The sequence below is a fragment of the Thrips palmi genome, unplaced genomic scaffold, assembly GCF_012932325.1.
Source record: "Thrips palmi isolate BJ-2018 unplaced genomic scaffold, TpBJ-2018v1 HiC_scaffold_16, whole genome shotgun sequence".
In the NCBI taxonomy this organism is placed as follows: Eukaryota; Metazoa; Arthropoda; class Insecta; order Thysanoptera; family Thripidae; genus Thrips; species Thrips palmi.
The window spans coordinates 5,238,348-5,261,943 of NW_023144625.1; the positions used below are offsets into that span (position 1 = coordinate 5,238,348).

General features: G+C 46.9%; 2 protein-coding genes across 6 annotated transcripts; one reads left to right on the forward strand and one right to left on the reverse strand.

Moving 5' to 3' along the window:
• Window positions 1-12: 12 nt before the first annotated feature.
• Window positions 13-3,444, forward strand: LOC117642639 (gastrula zinc finger protein XlCGF17.1-like). 3 transcript variants are annotated; one of them, XM_034381034.1, is made up of 4 exons: window positions 13-313; window positions 392-502; window positions 1,981-2,076; window positions 2,162-2,198. In XM_034381034.1, the coding sequence occupies exons 1-3, from the start codon at window positions 209-211 to the stop codon at window positions 2,071-2,073; spliced, it is 309 nt and encodes a 102-aa protein (XP_034236925.1). In that variant the 5' UTR covers window positions 13-208; the 3' UTR covers window positions 2,074-2,076; window positions 2,162-2,198. The 3 variants fall into 3 exon arrangements, with proteins under 3 accessions (XP_034236925.1, XP_034236924.1, XP_034236923.1); XM_034381033.1 differs by having other exon boundaries at window positions 38-313; window positions 2,162-3,444; XM_034381032.1 differs by lacking the exon at window positions 392-502 and having other exon boundaries at window positions 38-313; window positions 2,162-3,444.
• Window positions 3,445-7,596: 4,152 nt separating this feature from the next.
• On the reverse strand, window positions 7,597-23,393 carry LOC117642631 (probable cytochrome P450 304a1). 3 transcript variants are annotated; one of them, XM_034381015.1, is made up of 9 exons: window positions 23,148-23,393; window positions 14,038-14,286; window positions 13,296-13,462; window positions 11,652-11,924; window positions 11,048-11,153; window positions 10,181-10,361; window positions 9,551-9,668; window positions 9,197-9,341; window positions 7,597-8,213 (listed from the first exon to the last, which is right to left on the reverse strand). In XM_034381015.1, exons 2-9 carry the CDS (start codon window positions 14,201-14,203, stop codon window positions 8,029-8,031), a joined length of 1,341 nt encoding a protein of 446 aa, XP_034236906.1. In that variant the 5' UTR covers window positions 14,204-14,286; window positions 23,148-23,393; the 3' UTR covers window positions 7,597-8,028. The 3 variants fall into 3 exon arrangements, with proteins under 3 accessions (XP_034236906.1, XP_034236907.1, XP_034236905.1); XM_034381016.1 differs by lacking the exon at window positions 23,148-23,393 and adding an exon at window positions 16,261-16,305; XM_034381014.1 differs by lacking the exon at window positions 23,148-23,393 and adding an exon at window positions 15,174-15,416.
• Window positions 23,394-23,596: the final 203 nt, after the last annotated feature.

A 23,596-nucleotide genomic window follows, 5' to 3' on the forward strand; every position in this document is an offset into this window, starting at 1 on the left:
CAAACCTTCCCTTCCGGTGTAAACCTTTATTTCCGGTCAAGATGTTAGCATCCGGTTTCCGGCCCAGACTTCAGTGTGGCACAAACTTGATGTCATCTGGAGGCTCCTGAGATCATTTGGTGTCCTTAAGACAATCTACTTTAGTGCCTCATCTGTTTGAACTTCCCGTCTGCAAGTGAAATCTCTCGGATAATGGCGAGCTAGTCTCATGTGGAGGGCCTACATCCTCCTTATGATCCCTGCGAGGACGCCCCTTATGCATCTGTCCGCCATGTATGGCACATTCTCGTCTGGTCAGGAACGTTGGGTAAAGGTACGGCATAATTTAGAAGCATGTTAAATGCCGAATTTGACCTCCTTTAACATTCTTAATGTTTGCTGCATCGGAAAGGTCTTCAGGGCGGTCCGCAATAGTGTAGTTCGGAGGAGTCCTGGACCGGACGCCAAGAACTGCAATCTTCACCAGAATCACAGAAGTTACGGCACTTCTTTGTATGCGCCTGTGAGTTACCGTATATGCAGCGCTGGAACCACATGAATACAGTACTTGATGAATCATATTGATTTGCACTAGAGTGTTATCGTTACGCTTTCGGAATTTTGCTCGTATGATCATCTGGCTTTGATTGCGGCTCCTGGCTTCCGTTTCAGACCCTCTCTGGAATATATCATCCATGCACCTAGCATAATGATTTATTTTATCAACCCGTAGCATTTAAGGTGTGGTGGGACACCCCGAGCGTTCAGAACGGTGCACTGCCACTCCAAGTGTGAGACTTGGGACATTTTAACTGTTAACGTCCAAAAGAATTGAATTTTATTTAAAGCTCTTTGCTACATAGGGGTAGGTTGGGAAAGAAAAGTACAAAACGCGTACTTTGCACTGTACAGAAGTCCCAAATGAGGATTCAACTATTCTGCTCTCGTGAACTTGTAATCCAATGCGTTCCTAATGAAATGGATCACTCTGCATTGATTATAGTTCCCCACATTACGTACAACATGCTGAAATGTATGTGATTTCGGAACTCCTCGAAAAGGGTAAGAAAAGTACACCACCGGGAAAGAAAAGTACAACGAAAAGAATTGCGATTTCGACTCAGGAGACCACCAATCCTGGCTCAATACACGTTTACCCCTAAAGTGGAGAGCTTTCACTTGCCATTAGTTCAAGTTTCGTCAAAATCGGTCAATTGGTTCTGATTCTACATGCAGTCATCACAGAAGGTCCAAGAAGCCGTTTCTCAGAGATAAGTGGGTACAGCATTTTTGTACTTTTCTTCCCCTTTTCACGTAAATGCCCAATAACTTGTTTATTTCGAGTCTAATTCTATAACTTGTGTTGACATTTTTTGCTTGTCTCGCCTAATCAAATTTATTTCCGTGATCAATTCAATTTTCATCCCGCTTTTAGTTTCTTAGAGGGTGTTCTTTTCTTCCCCAATGCCTGTACTTTTCTTCCCCAGCCGACTGTACTTTTCTTCCCCATTTCATTTTTACACTTATAAAACATTGTGTTGAAGCCTGAGAGCATCGAACGGCACTGTTTTTCAAAGATGATGGTCTAAGCTATAAGGTGGTTCCTTACATTGGACTGTCGACTGATTCTGCACGAAGCTGTACTTCAAAGTACAAACATTTAAAAAGATTTTCATAGTTATTTTTAATGTGTTTTTCAAACGTGCAGTTAGTTTCTAAATATTATATGTAGAACTGGGCTAAATTTATTTTTTGTCAGCGGGATGACCAATCTTTCTAAAACCACTAACGTGATGGTTCAGTGTAGTTTCAGTTCGGAGATATAACGGGTGTACTTTTCTTACCCGAGCTTCGAGTGTACTTTTCTTACCCAACCTACCCTTAGTGAAAACACCAGCAAAGTTTCGTCTAACAGACTTATAATTTGGGCTCCCGGATGATCTGGCATGGAATGCCCCTGTTGTCCTCTTAATACGATCTCGTTTCCTCTTTTGTTTTCAGGTATTTAAGGCCGCCTTCTCGCGCGAGCTGAATCGTCATCAAGTTGCTGTTACTCCAGAACTACGATTCAGTGCTCAGGACGGCTCAGCCTAGGAGGTACGTTTTGCAAATACGAGCGCCCTGACTGCATTTGCCGTTGCACATTGTCAATATGCTCACCCACGTCTTTCACGTAATGCAGATATTTCCTGCGGATCCCGAGTCAATACAATGCCTCCAAGAAAGAAGAGGATGGGACAAGACAACGTTTGCAGAGATGTCATCGACGGCCATGGTCTTCCGGCCGCTGCCGGGGCCCGTTCAGAGGACAAGCCTTCCGTGTGCGTTTTGTGCCACAAGCAGCTCTCTTCTGACACGAGTCTGCGAAGACATTACCAAACCCATACAGGGGATAAACCTTTCGAGTGTGCAATTTGCACCAGAAAGTTCACCGAGGCAGGTACTCTCAGGAGACATCTCCGGACCCATACAGGGGATAAACCTTTTGAGTGTACCATTTGCACCAAAAAGTTCGCTCAGGAAGGTACTCTCAGGATACATCTTCGAACCCATACAGGGGATAAACCTTATGAGTGTGCAATTTGCACCAAAAAGTTCATCAAGGCATCTGATCTCAGGATACACCTCCGAACCCATACAGGGGATAAACCTTTTGAGTGTACAATTTGCACCAAAAAGTTCACTCAGGCAGGTACTCTCAGGACACATCTCCGAACCCATACAGGGGATAAACCTTATGAGTGTGCAATTTGCACCACAAAGTTCATCAAGGTATCTGATCTCAGGACACATCTCCGAACCCATACAGGGGATAAACCTTACCAGTGTACAATTTGCACCAAAAAGTTCATCGAGGCATCTGATCTCAGGAGACACCTCCGAACCCATACAGGGGATAAACCTTTCCAGTGTACAATTTGCACCAAAAAGTTCGCCCAGTCAGGTAATCTCAGGATACACCTCCGAACCCATACAGGGGATAAACCTTTTGAGTGTACAATTTGCACCAAAAAGTTCACCCAGTCAGGTAATCTCAGGATACACCTCCGAACCCATACGGGGGATTAACCCTTTTACGTATACAGTTATTTGCACTGAAATGTTCACCGCGGTAGGTGGGCTGAGGACCCATCTCCGAACCAATACATAGGCGAAGCCTTTTCACTGTACGGTTTACACAAAAATGAAGTCCCTTGGAGGGGAACCTAAGAGACATTTCCGAACTTGCAAGGGGAGACCCTGTAATTAATGGGTAGAAGTATAGTTCATTTGCATTGGTGAAAATACATGTTGCGAAATATTGTTTAGGTATAGAGTGCAGGTGCAAATAAATGTTGCGAAATATTTTTTGGAATGGAGTGCAGGTGCAAATAAATGTTGTGAAATATTGTATCGGAATGGAGTGCAGGTGCAAATAAATGTTGTGAAATGTTGTATAGGAATAGAGTGCTCTCCAACCTAAAATGTGTTCATAGTGCATTCCTTTTAACAGCTTGCTTCCAATCACACTCTTATTTGCAGGATACTTCCAAGCACAGGCTAAAATGGAGTGTGCCTCATATGTGGACTCAATTAGAGTGTGCCTGCAAGTACTCGCTTAAATGGGCCACTTGAAGTGTACTTGCGGGTACACTCTTACTTAGCGTATGCTTGCAGGCACACTCTACTTAAGCGTGTGCCTAGCAGGTATGCTGTTCAAAAGACTACGTAGGGACATGCTGTAAATAAGAGTGCACTGCAAACCTAACTGTCTACTAAGTACACACTTACAAATGCATGCCTGCAAGTACACACTTACAAACACATGCTTGGCCAAGTACACACTTACAAATGCATGCTTGCAAGTACACACTTACAAACGCATGCTTGACGCATGGAGTTACATGGCGTCAAGCATGCGTTTGTAAGTGTGTACTTGCAAGCATGCATTTGTAGGTGTGTACTTGGCCAAGCATGCGTTTGTAAGTGTGTACTTGCAGGCATGCATTTGTAAGTGTGTACTTAGTAGACAGTTAGGTTTGTAGTGTGCACTATATACACACTTCAGTTTGCACTGGTTGAGGGTTTTCGCTTGTTGAGGAGGGGAAGCCCTTTTTGGGAGTGGCCTAGGTGCCCGGCGCAGTGGTACTCAAATGCGGGTAGACGCCGGGAAGTTTTCAACCTTGTAAGCCAGGCTTGCGCTTTTAAATTTTGTTTTTACGAATTTTGACTGTGTTCTAATATCACTGCCAATTCAATTATTTCTTGTTTTTTCTTTTGACTCAAGGTCGTTCTTGTTGTGCCCGGTATGTTCGATTTTTTTTCTTCTGAAATAATAAAAGAAGTATATTCAATGAGATATACCGGTTGTACAGAGTTGTTCTTTATGCTGAACCGAACACTTTACAGTAATCCTTTACATGAGGTACTACAACAACATGGACAGCACTTTAATGAAGTGTGAACATCCCGCATGGTATCGCCTGCTTGTCATTTTGCCTTGAATCTGTCATGTTTTAGACCCAAACTAAACTTTGGGCATGTTTGAGCACTTTTCCAACACGAGTTCAATCAAAATCGCAGTGCATCTGATATGTGCAGAAGTCATTTTTACGTCAATTTTCTGTCTGTTCCTCACCGTGACCTCTTCCGGACGTAATTCTGTCTTCACCTCTCATTTGACATCATTTCGACTTCAATGTTCGACCCTTAATAGTTTTCGAAATTCTGGACGCGCCCAGGTTCCTATTCCTCAGTGATTTCACACTAATTTAAGAGGAAGAAAATATAACAATCATACTTTCCCGAATATTAAAAGACTAGACTTCTCAACACTGAGAAAGGTCATACGTAATCACGACTAAAATTTTGGGTGTGACAGAGTATACCTCACCTGAAATTAGGTATTAACTCATTCACGACGGCGTTCGCTCCGACACGAAAACCCCGTTCTCGTTCCATTTTTTGCGCATGGAGTAAGGCACGTCATGACAAGTCTATAAGTGGATTTCGTTCGCGTCAGACATGCATGGTTTGGTCTGGGGTGCACTTTCGGTTGTGGAGTTTTCTGGCTCAAAAAGGCCTTCGCAGTGCGAATCAAGACTTTTTCAATCTCAGTGTAGGGGTGAGCTTTTGTCTTGACGAATAAGAGTTGTCACGAAAGGGCGAAACAGTACAGCTTCAACAAAGGGAAGTGTGATACTCCAAAGTAACTTCGCTTATGAACAACAAACTAGTCACGGTGACAAATGGGAACCGCGTCACTTGAGCGGGGTTCCCACTTCAGCGGGGGCTTCTCCTCAGCTACTTTTCGTGAGCAACTGAGTATAATATAAGAGAGAACCTCTTGAATTCACGAGCGTCTCAATCATCACTCCCAATAGGCTAGCCTCTCATGCGTACGACAGACAACTTCACTGTTTGTCAAAAAGTAACTACCGCCCTTTTATGACAACTTTTAAATGTAACTTTTTTTTGGTGGCACTTTTTACGATGGGTCCTTTGAACAAAGACCGCTATGCTTTGCATCGTTTGATCAATGACCGCTACGCTTTGCATCGTTTGAACAAAGACCGCGATGCTTTGCTTCCGTTTAACATAGACCGATAAGCTTCTTGGTAGCTTCTCCCTCTTCCATAAGAAACGCGCGCGGCTTTCAATGGACGTAATAAAATCGCGGACTGCACATTGACATTATCTGATTCTCTAATGTTTTATGCACAAAATGAGCACGCAATCTTCTCACATTTGTTCGTACTAGGGAACTAAGATGAAATGAGAAGGCGATCTAACCTCAAATATGCAATCGGTCTTTGCTCAACCGATGCAAAGCATAGCGGTCTTGGCTGAAACGATGCAAAGCATAACAGTCTTTGTTCATAGGACCCATGATTGCGAACTTTTTAGGTAATGAGTCTCACCAGCCGGTGGCAACTCCCCCAGCCAGAAATGCTTCATCGAAGCAACGTCGATTCGACGTCGAAAGGGTTGATCGATCGAATGTCGATTTGCTTGGTCGATTCGACCAGTATATGGTCCTCATATCGACGTATCATCGACCTCGACGTAAATTTCAGGGCGGCGGCAATTTTCAAAATATTGTCGCTCCTGGCAACTGTGGTGGAGTAGAGGCGACGGTGACGTAGCGAGAAACGCGCTCGGACCTCGCACTCAGGCGGGTTTCGAACCCACTGCCTCCCGCACGGCAGCCCTCGACGCTAACCGTTGCGCTGCGAGACTTGCTCTCTGGAAGAAGACAACTGATCCCTACAGGTGCAGCCGTTGCTGTCGTCTGCTCGCTGACGTTGGTCGGGCTATAAGTTTGGCTAATTCGAAACGCGGCGCACGATGACAACAAATATGTTCACTTGTGCGTTTTAAAACGCAGAAACTAAACTCTAAATGGACCATGAAATGGCACGTTTTTTTAACACACTACGACCACGCTACAAATATTTCTATGCTTTGAGCAATGTGAATTGATTTTTGTACAAAGTCGATATTGCGTCGAAATATCGTTGCCTTGATGTAAACAAAGTACCCGATCGAATCGACGTCGATTCGACGTTGATCCTTAGAAACTTACTTTCATGCGACAACTGATCGATTTTTTCGGTTTTTATCTATTTAGTACTAAACTATTATAGCCTCCTTGGCGTTTGGGTAATTCCCCGCGAAAGTCGAAATGACATCGAATCATCGACTAGCAGGCCATCGACGGGCTATCGATGGTTTCGACGTCGAATCGACGTTGACTCGATGAAGCATTTCTGGCTGGGGATCCCCTTGCCCGGCTGAAACCAGGCTCGGAAGCAGAGCGGCTCCGTTTTCCAACTTTTAAACGAATAAAGCTAATAGAAGCTATTTGATTGCCACATAACGAGTACATCAGGGCAACGTAAAATATCACGTAGATTACGATTCTGCACTTACATTTGCAAAAGGACGAAGGATTGCGGAAATAATCACGGATTATGTTCATATTGCGGCGTTGGCTCGCTCGTATCAGCTCGTCTCATATTTGCCGAATGTTAATGTAAACAAACTAAAGCAGCTAGAGGAAAACGGTCACTTGCAATCGAAAGATCACACTTTTTCCCTTGGTATTTTGACTATTGCAAAGCTCGAACGCCGGCTAAAACAAGTATTTAAACAGAGAAACAAAACCTGTTCCGGAATTGAGGTTATGTCGGCTCAAATCATTCCCTGTTGTTTCTTTACAGAAATACTTGTTTTAGCGGGCGTTCGAACTTTGCAATGGTCTCTATACCAAGGAAAAAAATGTGATCTTTCGATTGCAAGTGACCGTATTCTTCTAGCTACTTTAGTTTGTTTACATTAACATTCGGCAAATATGAGACGAGCTGATACGAGCGAGCCGACGCCGCAATATGAACATAATCCGTGATTATTTCCACAATCCTTCGTCTTTTTGCAAATGTAAGTGCAGAATCGTAATCTACGTGAAATTTTACGTTGCCCTGATGTACTCGTTATGTGGCAATCAAATAGCTTCCATTAGCTTTATTCGTTTAAAAGTTGGAAAACGGAGCCGCTCCGCTTCCGAGCCTGGTTTCAGCCCGGCAAGGGGAGTTGCCACCGGCTGGTCTCACCATCTCACTGTCATTGTCAACATCATTAAAACATTAAAACATACTTTATTAACTTTATCACAGTTGAAGTGGTTCTGTACACCAGAGATGAATGTGCTCTGCGCTTAAGCACCACCATACTTAAATTAACATTCACTCGTACAATAGCAAAATATGTAGGAAGTCACATTTGAGAAAACATTCAAGAAATAACAGTGCCGCAGAACAGCGCTGATGATGATGAGAGAGGCAGCCTTCAGCAAGTATTTGTGGCAGAAAACACCCTACTCTGTGTGAGCGGCTTCTAATCGCATCACATCAGTAAAGTCCGATCATCATGAAAAGAAAGCGTTCCTACAAACCGCACAGTTACTTCCACTCCAAATGTCATTTCATTTCCGGTCCATTCGTACTGAAGTAACAGCCGTGCACTTTCCCTAGAAGACACGCCTTCAAACCACGGAGACGGCTTCGTCGGTCACGGCCGCGCCGCGACGCGCAGCCAGAACGACTTGGGCGTCACCAGGAACCCGGGGATCATGTCCTCCTCGGAAGGCAGGTAGCCGTCGGCGGAGACGGCGAAGGAGTAGTTCTGCAGCAGCGCCGACAGGTACAGGAACATGGTCTGTCTGGAGAACGTCTCCCCGGGGCACAGCCGCTTGCCTGCCAACACGGCCCAAGCGAGCTTAGGAACAGACGAGCCGGAGAAGTTGGTCACCTGCCCAGCAGGCGAGAGAACTTGGACGACTAAAACATCCGCTCTGCAAACTCAGCTGTCAGTACAGTCTCTTCAGAGTGAACACGTTTCCTGGTTTTCCCGCAGGAAGTCCCTGGAAATTACTTATGTCTTCACCATTGGCTTCCTGGGTAAACCAGGAACCGTTTTTACCGTGTACTCACCGTCGTGTACTCACGAGTACACGTTACAAAGGAAATACTTTTTATTATTGCTGCAAAACTAGGAAAGTGAAGGATGAAAAGGCATCAATAATGGAGAGAAAAAAGTCAATTCGAGTCTGAGAGTGTATCAAAGTATTTTGCGTGAATGTAAAGTTATAAAGGAAGATACTTTTTGTTTTCATTTTATACATGAAGTGAGTGCACTGTGAATGTCTTACGAGGAGATATCCCATACTAAGAAGAAAACGGCGCAAGCATAGTTCGAAGGCAGTGTAAAGATACGTATTACGAAGGAATATTGCTTCGTATTATGCTTGCGCCGTATTCACTGCAATATAGCTCAAATTTCACTGTAAGATATTTAGAGTGTGTCTCATGGCCGAAACGGCATAAGATCATTTGTGGTCTTGGTCTTGCCTCTCAAGTCAAGATCCCCTGCGCACGCGGCCATGGGCCACCCAACCTGCATGAGTGTGCGGCAGGCAAGGGGTTGACCACTCAGCTCAGGAGTGTACACAGGATTACTGATTACCAGTGATTACCTACAAACATACTAAAAAAACTCCATAATTTTGGCCAGCTAAGAGCTTTGGCCTAATTTCATAAGAAAAACCTGCAAAATCCGATAAAAACGGCGAAACTGGCCAGTTTTGGTGTGTGATTACCAATGATTACTGGACAAAGTGTACACACGATTACCTGAGTGGGTAACCCCTTGGCGACAGGCGGCAGGGCGCCGTACGTACCGAGTCCGAAGGCCATCGTGGGGTCCTTCTTCTTGAGCGTCCCCGTCCGGGAGTCCAGGAAGCGCTCCGGCCCGAACTCGTCGCCCTTCTCGAACACGGCGGGGTCGCGGTTGGCGGCCCAGATGTTCGGGATGAGCAGCGTGCCCTGCGAGGAGCCCAATTTAGATCCTTCCCGAAATGCAGCTGCAAGTTTAGCTTCTCTCTCATTCCAGGAGCGTGGCGTCACTTTGAAATGAGCGTGACACTATGCTCAACGAGTCTGACATTTTGTCACGCTGGTTTCCAGGTGATGTGCCGCTCCTCAAATGAGCGCGTCCGACCAAAACTAGGTTCATTCCTCTGGTTGTATCGCACCTTCGGCACGAAGTACCCGCGGAAAAACGTGTCCTGCGTGCATTTATGCGTCACAGACAGCGCCGTGTTGGTGTCCAGCCGCAAAACTTCTCGGAGGATGGCCTCTGTATACGGCAGGCTTCAGAAGAAAACAAAAGTTAGTTAAAAAGACCCTTTTCTCGCTCCTCCGCTAAACTGTTGCAAAGAAGAAAAAGATATTCTGTTTGCACTTTGCGATGCATTCGTAAGTGGCGAACCACTTGGCTGAGCTTTAAGTTGGAACCGATAAAGTTCCTTGTGCGAACACACTGCTAATCCAAACTTGGACCAGGTCCACACTAGGTAGCGATGGTCTACGCTAGGAAACGTGGACTAAGCTGTGGTCCACGCTTCACAGCGTTGAGCTCCTCATAGACCAAATCACACTTCCCAGTGATGACGCTAAATCGTACAAGTTACACGTGCAGCCAAAATCCTCATTATGTTAATGTGGAATTTTGCTGCACATGTGGAATTCGCTTAATATGATGCGGTAAAATGCATGAATTCGTGCAAATTTGGGGGCACTTTTATGCAAAACATTACACAGATTTAAAAGCATTCAGCATAACGTGCCAAATTGTACAAACACGTAGCGTATTGCTTGCTTGCCTCGACCGGTCGTCCAGGGTGGGCAGCCGCCCCCTGCCCACCACCGCGTCGATCTCCAGGTGGGCGGCGTCCTGCTTGTCGGGGTGCTGCGCGAGGTAGGCTAGCGCCATGGCCACCGTGATGGGCACCGCGGTGGACGAGGGGATCAGGAAGTCCGCTAGCATCACCGCCAGCTGCTTGTCTGTCAAGGCAGAATTCACTATGGTTGGAGGTAACACTAGAGGAAGTCATATATCCTCAGGTCAATTCCCAAAGAACGTTCTTCGTAGCTACAAAGAAAACGGAGGCTTCGCAGCAGGGATCCTTAACTCAACATTTAACTAACACTGCTGTCATAACGTAACATAAGACAATGTTCGCTATAGGTTAAGGGTACGGACTTATGAAAGAACTTGCAAAAGTATTTCCACACAAATTCGAGACATAAAAAAATAACTCACCCTTTCGAAAAGATGTTAGAAGTTAAGGGTAATGACTTAACTCTTATGATAACATTATGATGCCCTTATGAGGTAAGTTAAGGATCTCTGCTTCGCAGCCTACGAAGGAAATCGTTTGTAATACAAACAATATTGTTTGTGATGCAAAAGCCTTGGTAGCCTACGAAGATAGTTTTCGCAGCCTGCGAAGGATTTTTCCTTTGTATTTCAAACAAAAATCATTTGTGTTACAAAAATATCCTGCGTTGCGAAGCCTCGGTTTTCTGTGCATTACAAAGAGCTTTTAGGGTCTTAAGTGTGTCGGGAATTAACGAAGGTGGCTCTGGCACATGTGTTGCCGACGGTGCCGAAATTGTGACGTAACTGTCGTCATTTGAGTGATGAAAATTTCATCCGCAATAATTCTCCCATCGAAATCGAAGCGCACCTGTGAAGTGAGAGTCTGGCCGCTTGCGCATCTCGGCGAGGAACACGTCGACGAAGCCGCGCAGCGCGTTCTCGTCGAAGGAGAGCTTCTCCCTCTCCAGCAGTTCCTGCCGCGTCATAAGTTGCTATTAAATGATCCATGAAGCGGAAGAAGGGGATAACTCAATTTTAATCACTATTCAGGAGACACTCCTTTTGTTCCTTTCATCATTTCTCGCAACGGAGTCATGTGGATTTCAGTTGAGATACCTCCATTTGCCGAAAAAGTTGAGACCGTGAAAGGGGTCAAGTTGAATTACTATATCAATTTTTCCGTGAGTATTTTCACCTAAACTGGAATTGGTAATTGGGACAAATAATTTGGACACAGTGGGCCAGAAGACCGGCGCAGGCGGCCAAAACTCCAGACGCGTTTTGAGCTCCACAGTCGCTGCATGGGACTCGAAGTGATCATGTGACCCCACTAATGGATAGCTTTCCGAACGAGGTATCCATTGGTGGTGGTTCGAGTGACTCAGGACCTGCTCGGGACTCACGAGCCCCAAACGCCCCTAGATTTTTGGCCGCCTCCACCGGTCTCGTGGCCCACTGTGCCGCCAACTCACGTCCACGAAGTCCTGCACGCCCTGGTTGGCGCGCTCCAGGCCCGTGGCGCTCAGGGTGTCGGGCAGCAGGTGGCGCGCCCAGGGCGTGATGTTGACGGCGCCGCCGCTCGGTTCAAGGTGCCGCTGGAAGAGCCGCACCGCGCGGCTCAGCCCGCGCAGTTTGTCGTGGCGGTCGCGGGCCACGCGCTCGCCGGTCAGCGTCTGGAGCGTCGCGTTGATGAAGCCGGGGTACAGCAGGTCGGGCAGCAGCACCTCGCCGTCCCGCACCATGCCCTGCAGCGGGGCAATCGCCGTGGCGCACTTTGCTTTGCGGACTGTCCGAGGGGTCTACCCTTGGGTCTACCCTCTCATTCCAGGAGCGCGACATCACGTTGAAACGAACGTGACAAAATGTCTCGTTCGTTTGAGCATTGTGTCACATTCATTTAGGTGGCCAAACAGCAGAAACGTGACAAAATGTCACGTTCCTGCACTGTGAGAAAAAAGTACGGAACATGTCTGGCCAATAATTTGCCTGGACCGTCCGTACTTGCCAACAACGGAACGTTCCGTACTTTTTTCCGTACCCTTTGGAGCAAGTACGGAACGTTCCGTACTTTCCTCCGTACCTCTATACTATATTTTTCTGTACCATTTCCGTAAAAAAGTACGGATTTTTTTACAGTGTGGAATGAGAGTGTATGCTTTTTGGACTCATTGTGCGCGCCCAGCCTACACTCCCTTTCACTAAGGTAAATACACTTGAATGTAGGCAATTTGTGAGACAAACGCCTGTAAGTATAGGCAAAAAGCCTGTCTCAATTCAATTGGAAAACACACTACACGGTAAAAACGGAACCTGCTCTGCAAACTCAACAGTGTACTCAGTACACTCTAGTTAGAGTGTGCTCATGAGTACACCCTAACTAGCGTGTACTCGGATGAGTACACTGTAACTAGCGTGTACTCAGATGAGTGAGTACACTCTAACTAGCGTGTACTCAGATGAGTACACACTTTCAGCTGCATAAATTGCCAGGCGTGCTTAGGTGTGTGTACTCATCCGAGTACACGCTACTTAGAGTGTACTCATGAGCACACTCTAACTAGAGTGTACTGAGTACACTGTTGAGTTTGCAGAGTGGTTTTCCCAGGAAGCCTATGGTAGAGGCATAGGCGATTTCCAGGGAGTTCCTGGGAAAACCAGGTTCCGTTTTTGCCGTGTACACTCAAACTGAGACTCAAACCCAATTGTACGCAATTTAAGTCAGTGGCAGTCCTTCACTCGAAAATGTATGCACAGAAAAGAGTCTACGAAGCACCGCTTCGTAATAAGAAGAAAAAGAAGGCATTGTAAAATCTACGAAGCGCCTTTCTTCTTCGTAGTTACGACGAAGCAGATGTCTTGCAGGGGTGTGCGAAGCATGTGCTTTGTAACTGCGAAGAGATGTTTCGTAGACTTGCTCCTGAGTTCCAAAGCGTCTTACATCCGAGGAAAAAAACAACCTTTGACAATCCTTTTTTTTGGGGGGGGGGGGATTTGGGGTTTTCTAGCTTCTCACTCATTTTAAACTCATCTACGAGAAAAATGTGATTACACCTTTTTTAAAGTTGGTTTTCCCTCGTCCGTACAAGTTTGAGCGATGACGATGAGAGATCACGCACCTTTTCGGCGGCCACGGGGCAGCGAATCGAGTCCAGCAGCGTGCGCACCTCCTCCTCAGTGGCGGCCTCCATCTTGTCAAAGCGCCGGCCGAAGCCGAAGTCCCGCAAGTGGCGCAGCGAGAAGCGGCGCTGCTCCGCCCAGAGGGGCCCCTCCGTGAAGAGCACCCCTACATGTCGGACAGAAAGGACTCAGACAACGCAGACTTAACACAACCCTCATATGAAGCATTTTGTTTTTATGCAAGTACAAGTAGAAACCATTTAATTTGATATGCGAATAAATAGTTCTTAAATTACGAAATATTCTCTTTGAAGTCTATGAATGCCCAAAATACTTTGTTAAAACAAGCTCCTTTTCTTTGAAACGTCTACTTTGAAAGGTCACATGTCAGCATGGAGAAAAATGACGGGTAAGCAAAATTAAATGACATCAGTCACATTCAAACGCATCATATACAGACATATGCACCCTGTATTGTTTTCCTAGCGGCGCACAGTGGGCCAGAGGACCAATGGAGGCCGGTCAGAATCACGGACGCGTTTTGAGCCCCAGAGTCGCTAAATGGTACTCAAACCAACCCACCAACGGTTTGCTCTTCGGACGAGGAATCTATTGGTGGGGTCACACGTTTGGTTCCAGTCCCATTTAGCGACACAGGAGCTCAAAGCGTGTCCGAAATTTTGACCGCCTCCACCGGTCTTCTGGCTCACTGCGCGGAGCTTGGTCCAGGACTCCTCTCACCCCACAGCTCGTTGAAGCTGCGCAGCCGGACGGTGAAAATGTCCGGCCTGCCCTGGAACTCGGGCTTGAGCAGCAGCTCTCTGGTCGACGCGAAGTCGGTCGTGATGATGGTGGGCGTGGACCCGACGTACATGCCCAGCACTGGGGACTTGTACTTGGCGGCCATGGCGACGAGCCCCTTGTGCGTGTAGCGGTAGTTGTAGGCCAGCAGGTGCAGGTAGCCGCCGTACACGGGCAGACGTGGAGGTCCTGTCAAGATAAAAAGGAATTTAGCACACAAATTCGCATCAGTTGCGGCCGCACGCGGTAAACCATCTCCGGGGAATCGACCGACACTGATAAAAATTTTGTCGTAACTTAGCGACACATTTATCGCTAACTTTTTTAGCGACAAGATTTGCTGTGGAACGAATAGCTTGTTAAACCGTAGTCGTATTGGAACTAAGGGATAATTTCACAACGACTTAATTGTAATAACGCACCAACAATAACACATCAACGACAAGTATTGAAAGTCCAAAAGGAATTTTGTAATGTCTGCGACAATAAACATAGAGTACTTTTGTCGCTAAATTTATTTTGCATAGTTTCTTTTTAACAATAGTAATTTCCCTATGACTTAGAAGAACAAAAGAGATGTTTATTCATAATATGCTTTAATTGAGCAGATAATTGCAAAAGATGTTGTTTCCACTCAAATTGTATCGTAAAGAGTGATAACAAGAATTTTGTTCTTCAACGACAAAATGTCGCTTACTAGACTCAACGACATTTGTTTCGCTTTGGTTCATGATGAAATTCTATGTTTTGGAACGACTAAATTTTCACTCATCTGATTGTTTCTGTACAACCATTTTTAACAGTGGATATTCCTGAGAATCTCAGGAGATTTTCCTGCGCATTATCCGATATTCCTGGAAATCCCAGTCCTGGGCATCATCCGATAATCCTGAGAATCCCAGAAGATTTTCCTGCGCATCATCCGATATTCCTGAGAATCCCCGGAGATTTTCCTGGACATTATCCAATAGTCCTAAGCATCCCAGGAGATTTTCCTAACAAACGATCATTCCTGAGAATCCCAGGAGATTTTTGTTTGACCGATAATCCTGGGAATCCAAGGAGATGGCACTGACCTGGCGGGAACAAGGGCGGTCGGCCTCGAATGAATTTGATAAGGCAGGCCACCAGTCCGCACAGGAACAGCACGGCTAAGAGGGGCTGCATTCTTGATGACTTTCACTTTGAGACGGGAGCACACACTGCACTGAAACGCCGTCTGCATCCGCGGCGTGGGAACCACTGACCCAAGCTCGAGAATTCGGCTATTTATGCTCTCTCCGATTAGATTATTGCTACTTGCGCGACGCCAAATGGGGTTGCCACGCACCTGCAGACGCTTCCTATACTGATAGAGGAGGACCTGATTCCGTGCCGGGCTGCGTCGGGGCTTCACGCAGGGAAGGTGACACGTTGGTGACGACAGCGCGACCTAATTGGTTGGTTCAGCCCGGCGAGCGCTGTCATTGGTTCGTTCGGTCACAGCAAGCACCTCGGGTTGTCGCCCTGAATGACCGTTCGGCTCACGAGATTGTATCTTGATAAAAAGGTAGGGCGGAATCGTTCACTTGGCCTGGCCGCGGCCTCATTCTGCCTCGAATTACGAAATCCCAACTATTCTCGGAGTCCAAAGATAGAATCGTTTGATGTCAAGAAGACCGGTGGAGGCGGCCAAAAGAGGTACTGGGAAATGCCGTGCAGTCATAATAACTAGCTAATTCTCAGTACTTTACGATAGCTTGCAAGTACACACTTACAAACGCATGCTTGACGCATGGAGTGATACGGCGTCAAGCATGCGTTTGTAAGTGTGCACTTGCAAGCATGCATTTGTAAGTGTGTACTTGCCAAGCATGCGTTTGTAAGTGTGTACTTGCAAGCATGCATTTGTAAGTGTGTACTTAGTAGACAGTTAGGTTTGCAGTGTATTCTCCGGCATTGTATTACAAACTCCCTTGCGAACTTTTTTCTTCGCATTGCAAAGAAATAGTTCGTAAGTTGCAAAGAAAATTTGTAAAATTGATTTGTAACGTTGCAAAGCATTTTCTTTGCAAGTTGCAAAGAAATACTTCGGAGTGCAAAGAAAATAGTTTGTAAGAGAGTTTGCAATACAATGCCAGAGAATACTTTGCAAGGTTTTTTGAGTGTGGACTCGATACATACACCGCCCCCGCCTGCCGCCCGACGTACACTAGTGTGCATTGGGTGGCCTACAGCCGTGTCCGCAGGGGTTTCGGGAGATCACAACACACTCACTTTAAAAGACAACGGAGAAATCAAAAAGAAACACTCTGCGACAATTCTCCGTAGCTGCTTCAGAAGTCTTTTCTTCAAAGATAACGGAAATGAGATCCAATATGACCCCGACCAAGGCTCCAAACCCAGTACAGCCTTCTTTTAACCTGAATTTTTTGCTGATTTCTTTAGGTAGTGCCCATTTTTCCCCAGGGTGCTAAGTGCTAAGCTCGAAGATATCATGAACCTTTTTGACTCGAGTCAAATACAGGATCTGAGGGGCGGAGCCTTCTAGGAGAATACCGAAAACAGAAAGCTGTTACGACTTTACGATCATGGTAATCTGCACTGTAAAAACGGTTATGACTTTTCATTACGAAATTTTTATGAAATTTATAACATTGAGTGATTTATAACTTTTTCATAACGCTATCATAACAAGTCGCTTGTAATGAGTTTTCATAACTTAGTTATGATTTTATTATGAATTTTCATAACACCTTCGCCCGCCGCGGCGGGGTGTCATATACCTGCGCCATCCTTCTCCCTCCAACGCACTTGGTATAGCTCAATTATCTGTATTTGTTCAAAAACTAACTAGGCTATTGTACGTCTGGCCTTTATCTGCTCCGTCAACAAGTAATAAAAGCAAACATTTTTCAGTTGACGTGGCCCAGACAAGCAGTTTTTCACAAACAATTTTTTTTTGTCCAATGTAATGGTCTCTGTTCCCCATGTAACTTATTTATTATTAAAGATGTTAAATTTTTAAAAAAGTGGTTCGCCCTTCCCGTCCAAGCAATGGCATCAAATGGCTACCAGTGACGAAATCATTTTTGTTGTTAATTTCACATTTTTCCATAACAGCGTTATAAGTTTTCATAACATATGTGCTATGACTTTTTCATAACAATTTCACAACAATGTTATGAAAACGGTTTCATAACATGTTATGACTTTTTTCTTACAGTGTGTAAGTCGATGTCAAGGAAAGAAGCTTCCAAAACGCCTCCTAAAGGTAGAAGAGCGCCGCGGGCCCATACGTTGGTGAAAACGCCAGGCATGGACTGTCGGAATTGGTGCAGCATCGCAAAGCTCATTACAACAAGCTAGGGCCCGCCCTTCCGTCGAACCGAGTTGCCAGCTCCGCTTCGCTGCGCCGGCAACTCGGTTCGACAGGGGGCCGGCCCAGCTTGGCCTGCCGGCGGCCTTTTCTCGGGCCTTCGGCCCTCGCATCAGACCCAACTTGGCCAGTCGAAGGCCCGGGCCTTCGGCCCGCTCGCATCACACACACCGTGAGCGGGTAAAGCAAAGTTATCGATGTACCATCGTGACTTAGGCCCGCCCTTCTATTCACAATATGCAATAGTCCATACACTTTTTACTCCAACTGTCCTTAGAATATGCCCATTTCATTTGTCTCTTCGCCCTCATTCCGAAAATACCCATATTTGCCATGCTACTGCAACTCCTTGCAATAGAGGCACAGCAGGAGCGCAAAACGAGTCCGTCGCACTTTTTCCCATAACTCATGAAGGCGGGCTCCTGGACCCCCCTTCCGACCCCTCGTTGAAGAGGTCTTGCCAAGACCTATCGAAAACTTAAGTAAAAATTTTCAGTCGGTCGACCCCCTTTTTTGAAGATCCTGATGTGACTAATAGACGAAGTCGGGCTCCTGGACCCCCTTTCCAACCCCTCGTTGAAAAGGTCTTGCTGAGACCAATCGAAATCTGCAATAAATTTTTTTAGTCGGTCGACCCCCTTTTTTAAAGATCCTGATGTGACTTATAGACGAAGTCGGGCTCCTGGACCCCCTTTCTGACCCCTCGTTGAAAAGGTTTTGCTGAGACCAATCGAAATCTGCAATAAATTTTTTTAGTCGGTCGACCCCCTTTTTTGAAGATCCTGATCTGGCCAACTTGTAAAAGCGGCCGATGGGGTCGGGACCAGGTCCATTCATCTTGTCTCGTCGCCCCGATTCCAAAAATACCCCTATGTGCCCTGCTAGCACTAATAATGGCGGAAATCCCCCTCCCGGTCATGTAAACCATGATGCACCTGCAGCAGCCCTTGTGCGACCCGGACGGGATTTGCACCACCGGATTATTTCAGTGGCGAAGCGGAAAAAGGGGATAAGTCGACTTATCCCGAAATGGGGTTTTCACGACCATCCGAAAGAGCGTGATCCTGCGCATCGTTTGCAATAGTCTGTTCGATTCTAGTGATTATAGTTTGGGCTCACAAGCCAATTGAAAAAGGGGATAAGTGGAGTTATCTTGTAGAGCAATACCCCACTGGGGAGGTATGCCGACTTAACAGCATGGATTGAGAGGCCCTGTAGTTAAGTCGACTTATCTTGTTTTTCCGCACTGACTGCATGGAGACAAGTCGACTTAACTCCTTTGGACGACATAAAAAGCGGCCAAGGGGGATAAGTCGAATGACACAACCTCAGGAAAGTGAAAAAAGCACGTCCCTGTACCAAATTTGATACTTTTACTAATCTTTTTAGATTCCTACGTCATGCAGATCATTATAGATCGATTTATTTCGTCAAAATGTTGACGTTGTTGTAGATATAGCAAGATTCTGACTTATCTCGTTTGGACGCGGCTGTCCAAACGAGACGAGTCTACTTGTCTCATTGCACTTTCACACCCTCCACGAGTTAAATCGACTTATCTCTCAGTACCTGAGAGCACTTGGCGCTATGTTTACTTATCCTCTGCATACTTAAGCGCTGTGCGGGTTAAGTCAATTTAACTCTTTCGAGCTAAACTCCCTAGAACAATGTCGACTTGTTATCTATCGTTGGCACAGACGGACGCTTCTGTCATGCAAGAGAGAGACGTCGTTCTCCGATTCTGGTTCTGAGTCCAAGGGACCGGCTTCGATTCCCGGCAGAAACAGGTTTTTTTTTTGTTGTAGACATTTATCTGTGGCCTTGCAAACTTTATTCCGTGCAACAATGAGGCGTACCGAACGATTTGGTGACGATTGCTAATGGCAATTGCCGAAGCAAGCTGGTCGGTGACTGAACCGTTCCCGTGGTTCGATTCGGGTTCGGTCGATGCAAGACTCATGCTCATACCAACGAATTCATTCCTAGGAAGAAGTAAGGAAAATAGTTTCGATTCTTGAAAATGGCCGATCAGGTATCTTGTAGAACGAAAACGGAGGTTTAGAGTTTGAAAGTAGCGTAAAGAGGACACGTTCGTTTTTTAAATTTTAATGGCGGTTCGGTGGTTTCAACCGACTCGGCTAACTGTGTCTCTGCCCCTGCTCATAGAGCTCATTTAGAAAATTGCATTTTGTTTGTCAGCAAATTCGACTTAAAAAAAAAAAAAAACAACAAAAAAAACAATCACCGGTGGATGTGGCCTCTGCAGTCCCCACCGAGCCCCGTGTTAGGGGCGTTCTACTTTACCCACACAGTAAAAACGGAACCTGATTTTCCCAGGAACTCTCTGGAAATCGCTTATGTCTTCACCGTAGGCTTCCTGGGAAAACCAGGTTCCGTTGTTACCGTGCAGCAGCCAGGCGCGGACGGAACGCGACACCAAGTGCAGAATAAGCAGATGTCAAGGGCCGAGTGCGGGCGCTGGCCAATAAAAGAGTCTGTCGGTGGTTTGGTCAGGACTTTCTGTATACCACAATTTCGTTCAGTTCACGGTCACAATCTGCGGTCATCGCTTGATTCAAAATGGGTTGTACACGTCGGGTCATTTCTAGTGAATTCTGAACCCACGAAACATTAAACACTTAGACTCTGCTGAATGTTACACAAATATTGTCACAATTTCCTAATTCTGCGTTAAAGACAGCACTGTCAGAAATTTCCGATAAAAAATGGAAAAATCTCATTCAACGAACGTTAATGAAAGCAGATGATACTCGTTTGGTTTTCTTCCAGGTAGTAGTTCGGGATTATTCATAATTGTGTATGAAATGAAATAGATAGCCCAATAAAATACATAGACCTAAGCGAGCTGGACAGTGTTGGTGCGAGCCGAGCTGTGGCATGCACCGCCGCGCCGTGCCCCGAGCGCGCTGGGCCGAGCCGTGAGGCATTGTTGCTGCTCTGTGCGCTGTACCGGGGAGGGACTGTGCAAGAGGGGGTAGGGCATTGTTGGCCGGTGCCGCTCGCGCTGTACCCGGAGGAGGAGTTGTCGATGCGTCGCGCAGGCTGAGCTTCACCCATTCACTCACCAGCCCGCCCCGGCAGCCAGCCCCCATTATTGTTAGGATACAGCCTTGGTTTCTGGACTCTCGAGTAAAAGCTAGCTGACACCTTTAAGTGTTTTATATTGTTCTAGGTACGTTTTAAAGTACTAAAGGTATCATCTGCTAAAAAAATCATGTAGTTTTTCCTAAACTTCAGCAAAGAGATCTCCATAAATGAAAACTCTGGGCTTTCTCCGAAAAGTTTCGGAATTTGGAACCAGAATGCCTGCTTCTCTATCAGGAGATCACGAAAAAAAGTTTGCAACCAATTAAAAAATGAGGGAAAGGTGAACCTCTATTTTGTTCAGCTCAGTTTTCATGAGGGATACCTACAGGATCTCGAGGACCCAAAGGAGCTCGAAAGAGATTGTCCCTTCTTGCCATTTCAGACCAAAGAATGCTTCGGCGAAGCCCTCTTTCAAATATCTGAGAAAAGACGTGCATTTTAATTCCCATCAGGAACGAAGTAATGCTCCGAGGAACATTTGTTCAAGCCCTGAAAAAAACTCTCCGAAAAAAAGGTTGATAATAAATTGAGTCTCCATGAACGTGATTATAGAGTTTTTCTCCATAAAATTTCGGAGCTAATTTCTAACAGTGTAGAAATGTGCGGTCAAATCTTCACCGTGGTTGCAGTACTTTTAGGACTCCGCAGGTTGAGCCTCACCACGGATTTTTGGCCGGGGGAAATAAGGGACCGGTCCCCAGTGGCCGCGTCCCCCTCGCCACTCCACCCGCCGCGCTTCGCCCGGCCGTCCTGTCGGCGCTCTCGGGGCATGTCCGCGTGACACTGGTGTGTCGGGCTGTCCTCCGATTCATTCTGCCCAGCTCAGCGTTTCGCGCCCCGAGGCCTGCTTGCCGGCTGGCTTGGGCTGCTGGCCGTGAGTAGCCGAGGCGCGCGGCGCGTGCCGCAGAGTTAGCGTCGCTGACCGCGCGCATCGCGGAGAGGAGTCTAAAGTGAGCCTTGCCGAGCGCGTTGGAAGGAGCGCGCCGCCTCGGGAGGCGATGTAGACCGATACGTAAAGTTTGTATTCTCGCAAACGCCTTTACCAAAAATTCTGAAACTTTGCACGTGCCTTCCTGAAGAGTCATCCTCGCCTACGGTCGGGTCAGATTTTCTCCGGAAAATTTAATGCGTAAAATTTCTAGCTTTGAAATTTTGAATGAAGTTGAGCCGCATTCAGAGCGGCTGTGCGCAAGGTATGGAAATTTGGCGACCGCCGCCCTTTAGGAAATCTTGTTCTGTAACGCGTCTCCAATTTTCACGTCGATGCCTGTAACGATGCGCCGTAATTTTACCGAACCGTGAACCTCAACATCCAGAGGTCTCCCCGCCTGCTGGCCTGGCCGGGGGAATAAGGGATCGGCCCCCCGGTGCTCCCGTCCCCCGCGCCACTCCACCTCCACGCTCCGCCCGGCCTGGCCGTCCTGACGGCGCTCTCGGTGCGTGTCTGCGTGTCGCCAGTGTCAAACTGTCTTCCGATTCATACCGCACCGCTCAGCATTTCGCGTCCCGTCCCCTGGCCAGGGCTGCGGCTGGGCGAAGGCGCGAGGCGTATGCCGGAGGGAAAACCAGGTGCATCGCAGTGTCAGACTTGATGATGCACTTTGCGCGGGGTTCCCACCAGTTCACCTGGCGGTCGTCAACGGAATTAACAAAACTTAATAAATGTAATAAGCGTTCACATCAGTTGTACAAATTATTTGAAGTTATTACCAGGGCCAAAGAAAGGACCTAATCATGCACGTTTGTTCTACCTGCTTGTCGCGCCTGTTTCTCTCCGTTTGTCTCCTCTCCGTTCTTCCTGCCCTGCCTCCGTGCCTGTTCCTCTTTACTCCCTCTTCAGGGCCTGCGCGGCAACCTTTGAGTTTCGCGTGTCGCGATACGGCAGTCACAACACTCAGTCAGGGAACGCGTCATCAAGCACGCGGTGGAAAACGCGCCACGGCTGTGGCTTCCGCGCCCGCCAGGTTTTCACGTCTTAGTTTTCAAAAATAAAAATATACATTTTTAACGCGGTGACTGCCCGAGGCAAATAGAGGTAGGCGCTTGAACAAAATTTCTCTGTTGAGCTGTAATCAACTGTATTGAACATTAATAACTTGACTAGAAGCCACCTTGTTACCACCTAAATCAAATTCTCGTTTTGGTCTTCCATTCGGTACGCGCTTCCACTATACGCGCGGCCGGCAGCCGTGGCCCCGCAGGCCCGGTAAGCTGGTCTCGAGACGCGAAATGCTGAGCGGTGCGGTATGAATCGGAAGACAGTTTGACACACTGGCGACACGCAGACACGCACCGAGAGCGCCGTCAGGACGGCCAGGCGAAGCGCGGCGGGTGGAGTGGCGAGGGGGACGCGGCCACTGAGGACCGGTCCCTTATTTCCCCCGGCCAGGCCAGCAGGCGGGGAGACCTCTGCCTTCAGCAGGTGGTCCTCACCGAAATCAACAACATTCGATGGCAATGAAATTTGTTCAAATTGGTGTAACAGTCTATTTTTTACAAAGTTTAAACTAACACAAAGGTCAAAGTAAAACCCAAAACTATCATAAATTAAATAAAACATAATTACATGGCTCCAGACCCATACCAGATTGACGACCTAGAGACTCTCGACCCGGTCTCCCCGCCTGCTGGCCTGTCGGACAAACTGGTGACACTCAGACACGCACCGAGTAGGCCGGCCGGGCGGGAGAGCGCGGCGCGCGGCGGGCTTATCTCGCAGTGTCAAATTACGGCGCACGGCTGCTACCGCGACAGAACGCTGCGCCGAGTCCCCCCGCCCCAGTACCGGCAACAACTTTTTAAAGAGTACTATATTTCTATTTTTAAATGTGATTGGTCATCTGCGCAGCCTTGTGGTGTAGGGTCAGGGCGGGGAAGAACTGGACGTTTTGCAATCTTTCTCGATTTTGACTCTCATTGACTATCTTTAGCCAATGTATCCGTTGGGTCTGTTGATCGAGCCTCAAAGAAAGACATTTCAACCCTAAGCGAGTGCGTTTGCGGCTTCATTCAGTGATAAATGAGAGAAAACTG

Coding starts and splice junctions, on each gene's coding strand:
- LOC117642639 (XM_034381033.1), top strand. CDS start 2,191: ATGCCTCCAAGAAAGAAGAGGATGGGACAAGACAACGTTTGCAGAGAT.
- LOC117642631 (XM_034381014.1), bottom strand. CDS start 15,264: ATGCAGCCCCTCTTAGCCGTGCTGTTCCTGTGCGGACTGGTGGCCTGC. Junction 13,463..14,037: donor CAGCTTCAACGAGCTGTGGG/GTGAGAGGAGTC, acceptor TCCGACATGTAG/GGGTGCTCTTCACGGAGGGG. Junction 11,925..13,295: donor GCCCCGTGGCCGCCGAAAAG/GTGCGTGATCTC, acceptor GCCCCGCTGCAG/GGCATGGTGCGGGACGGCGA.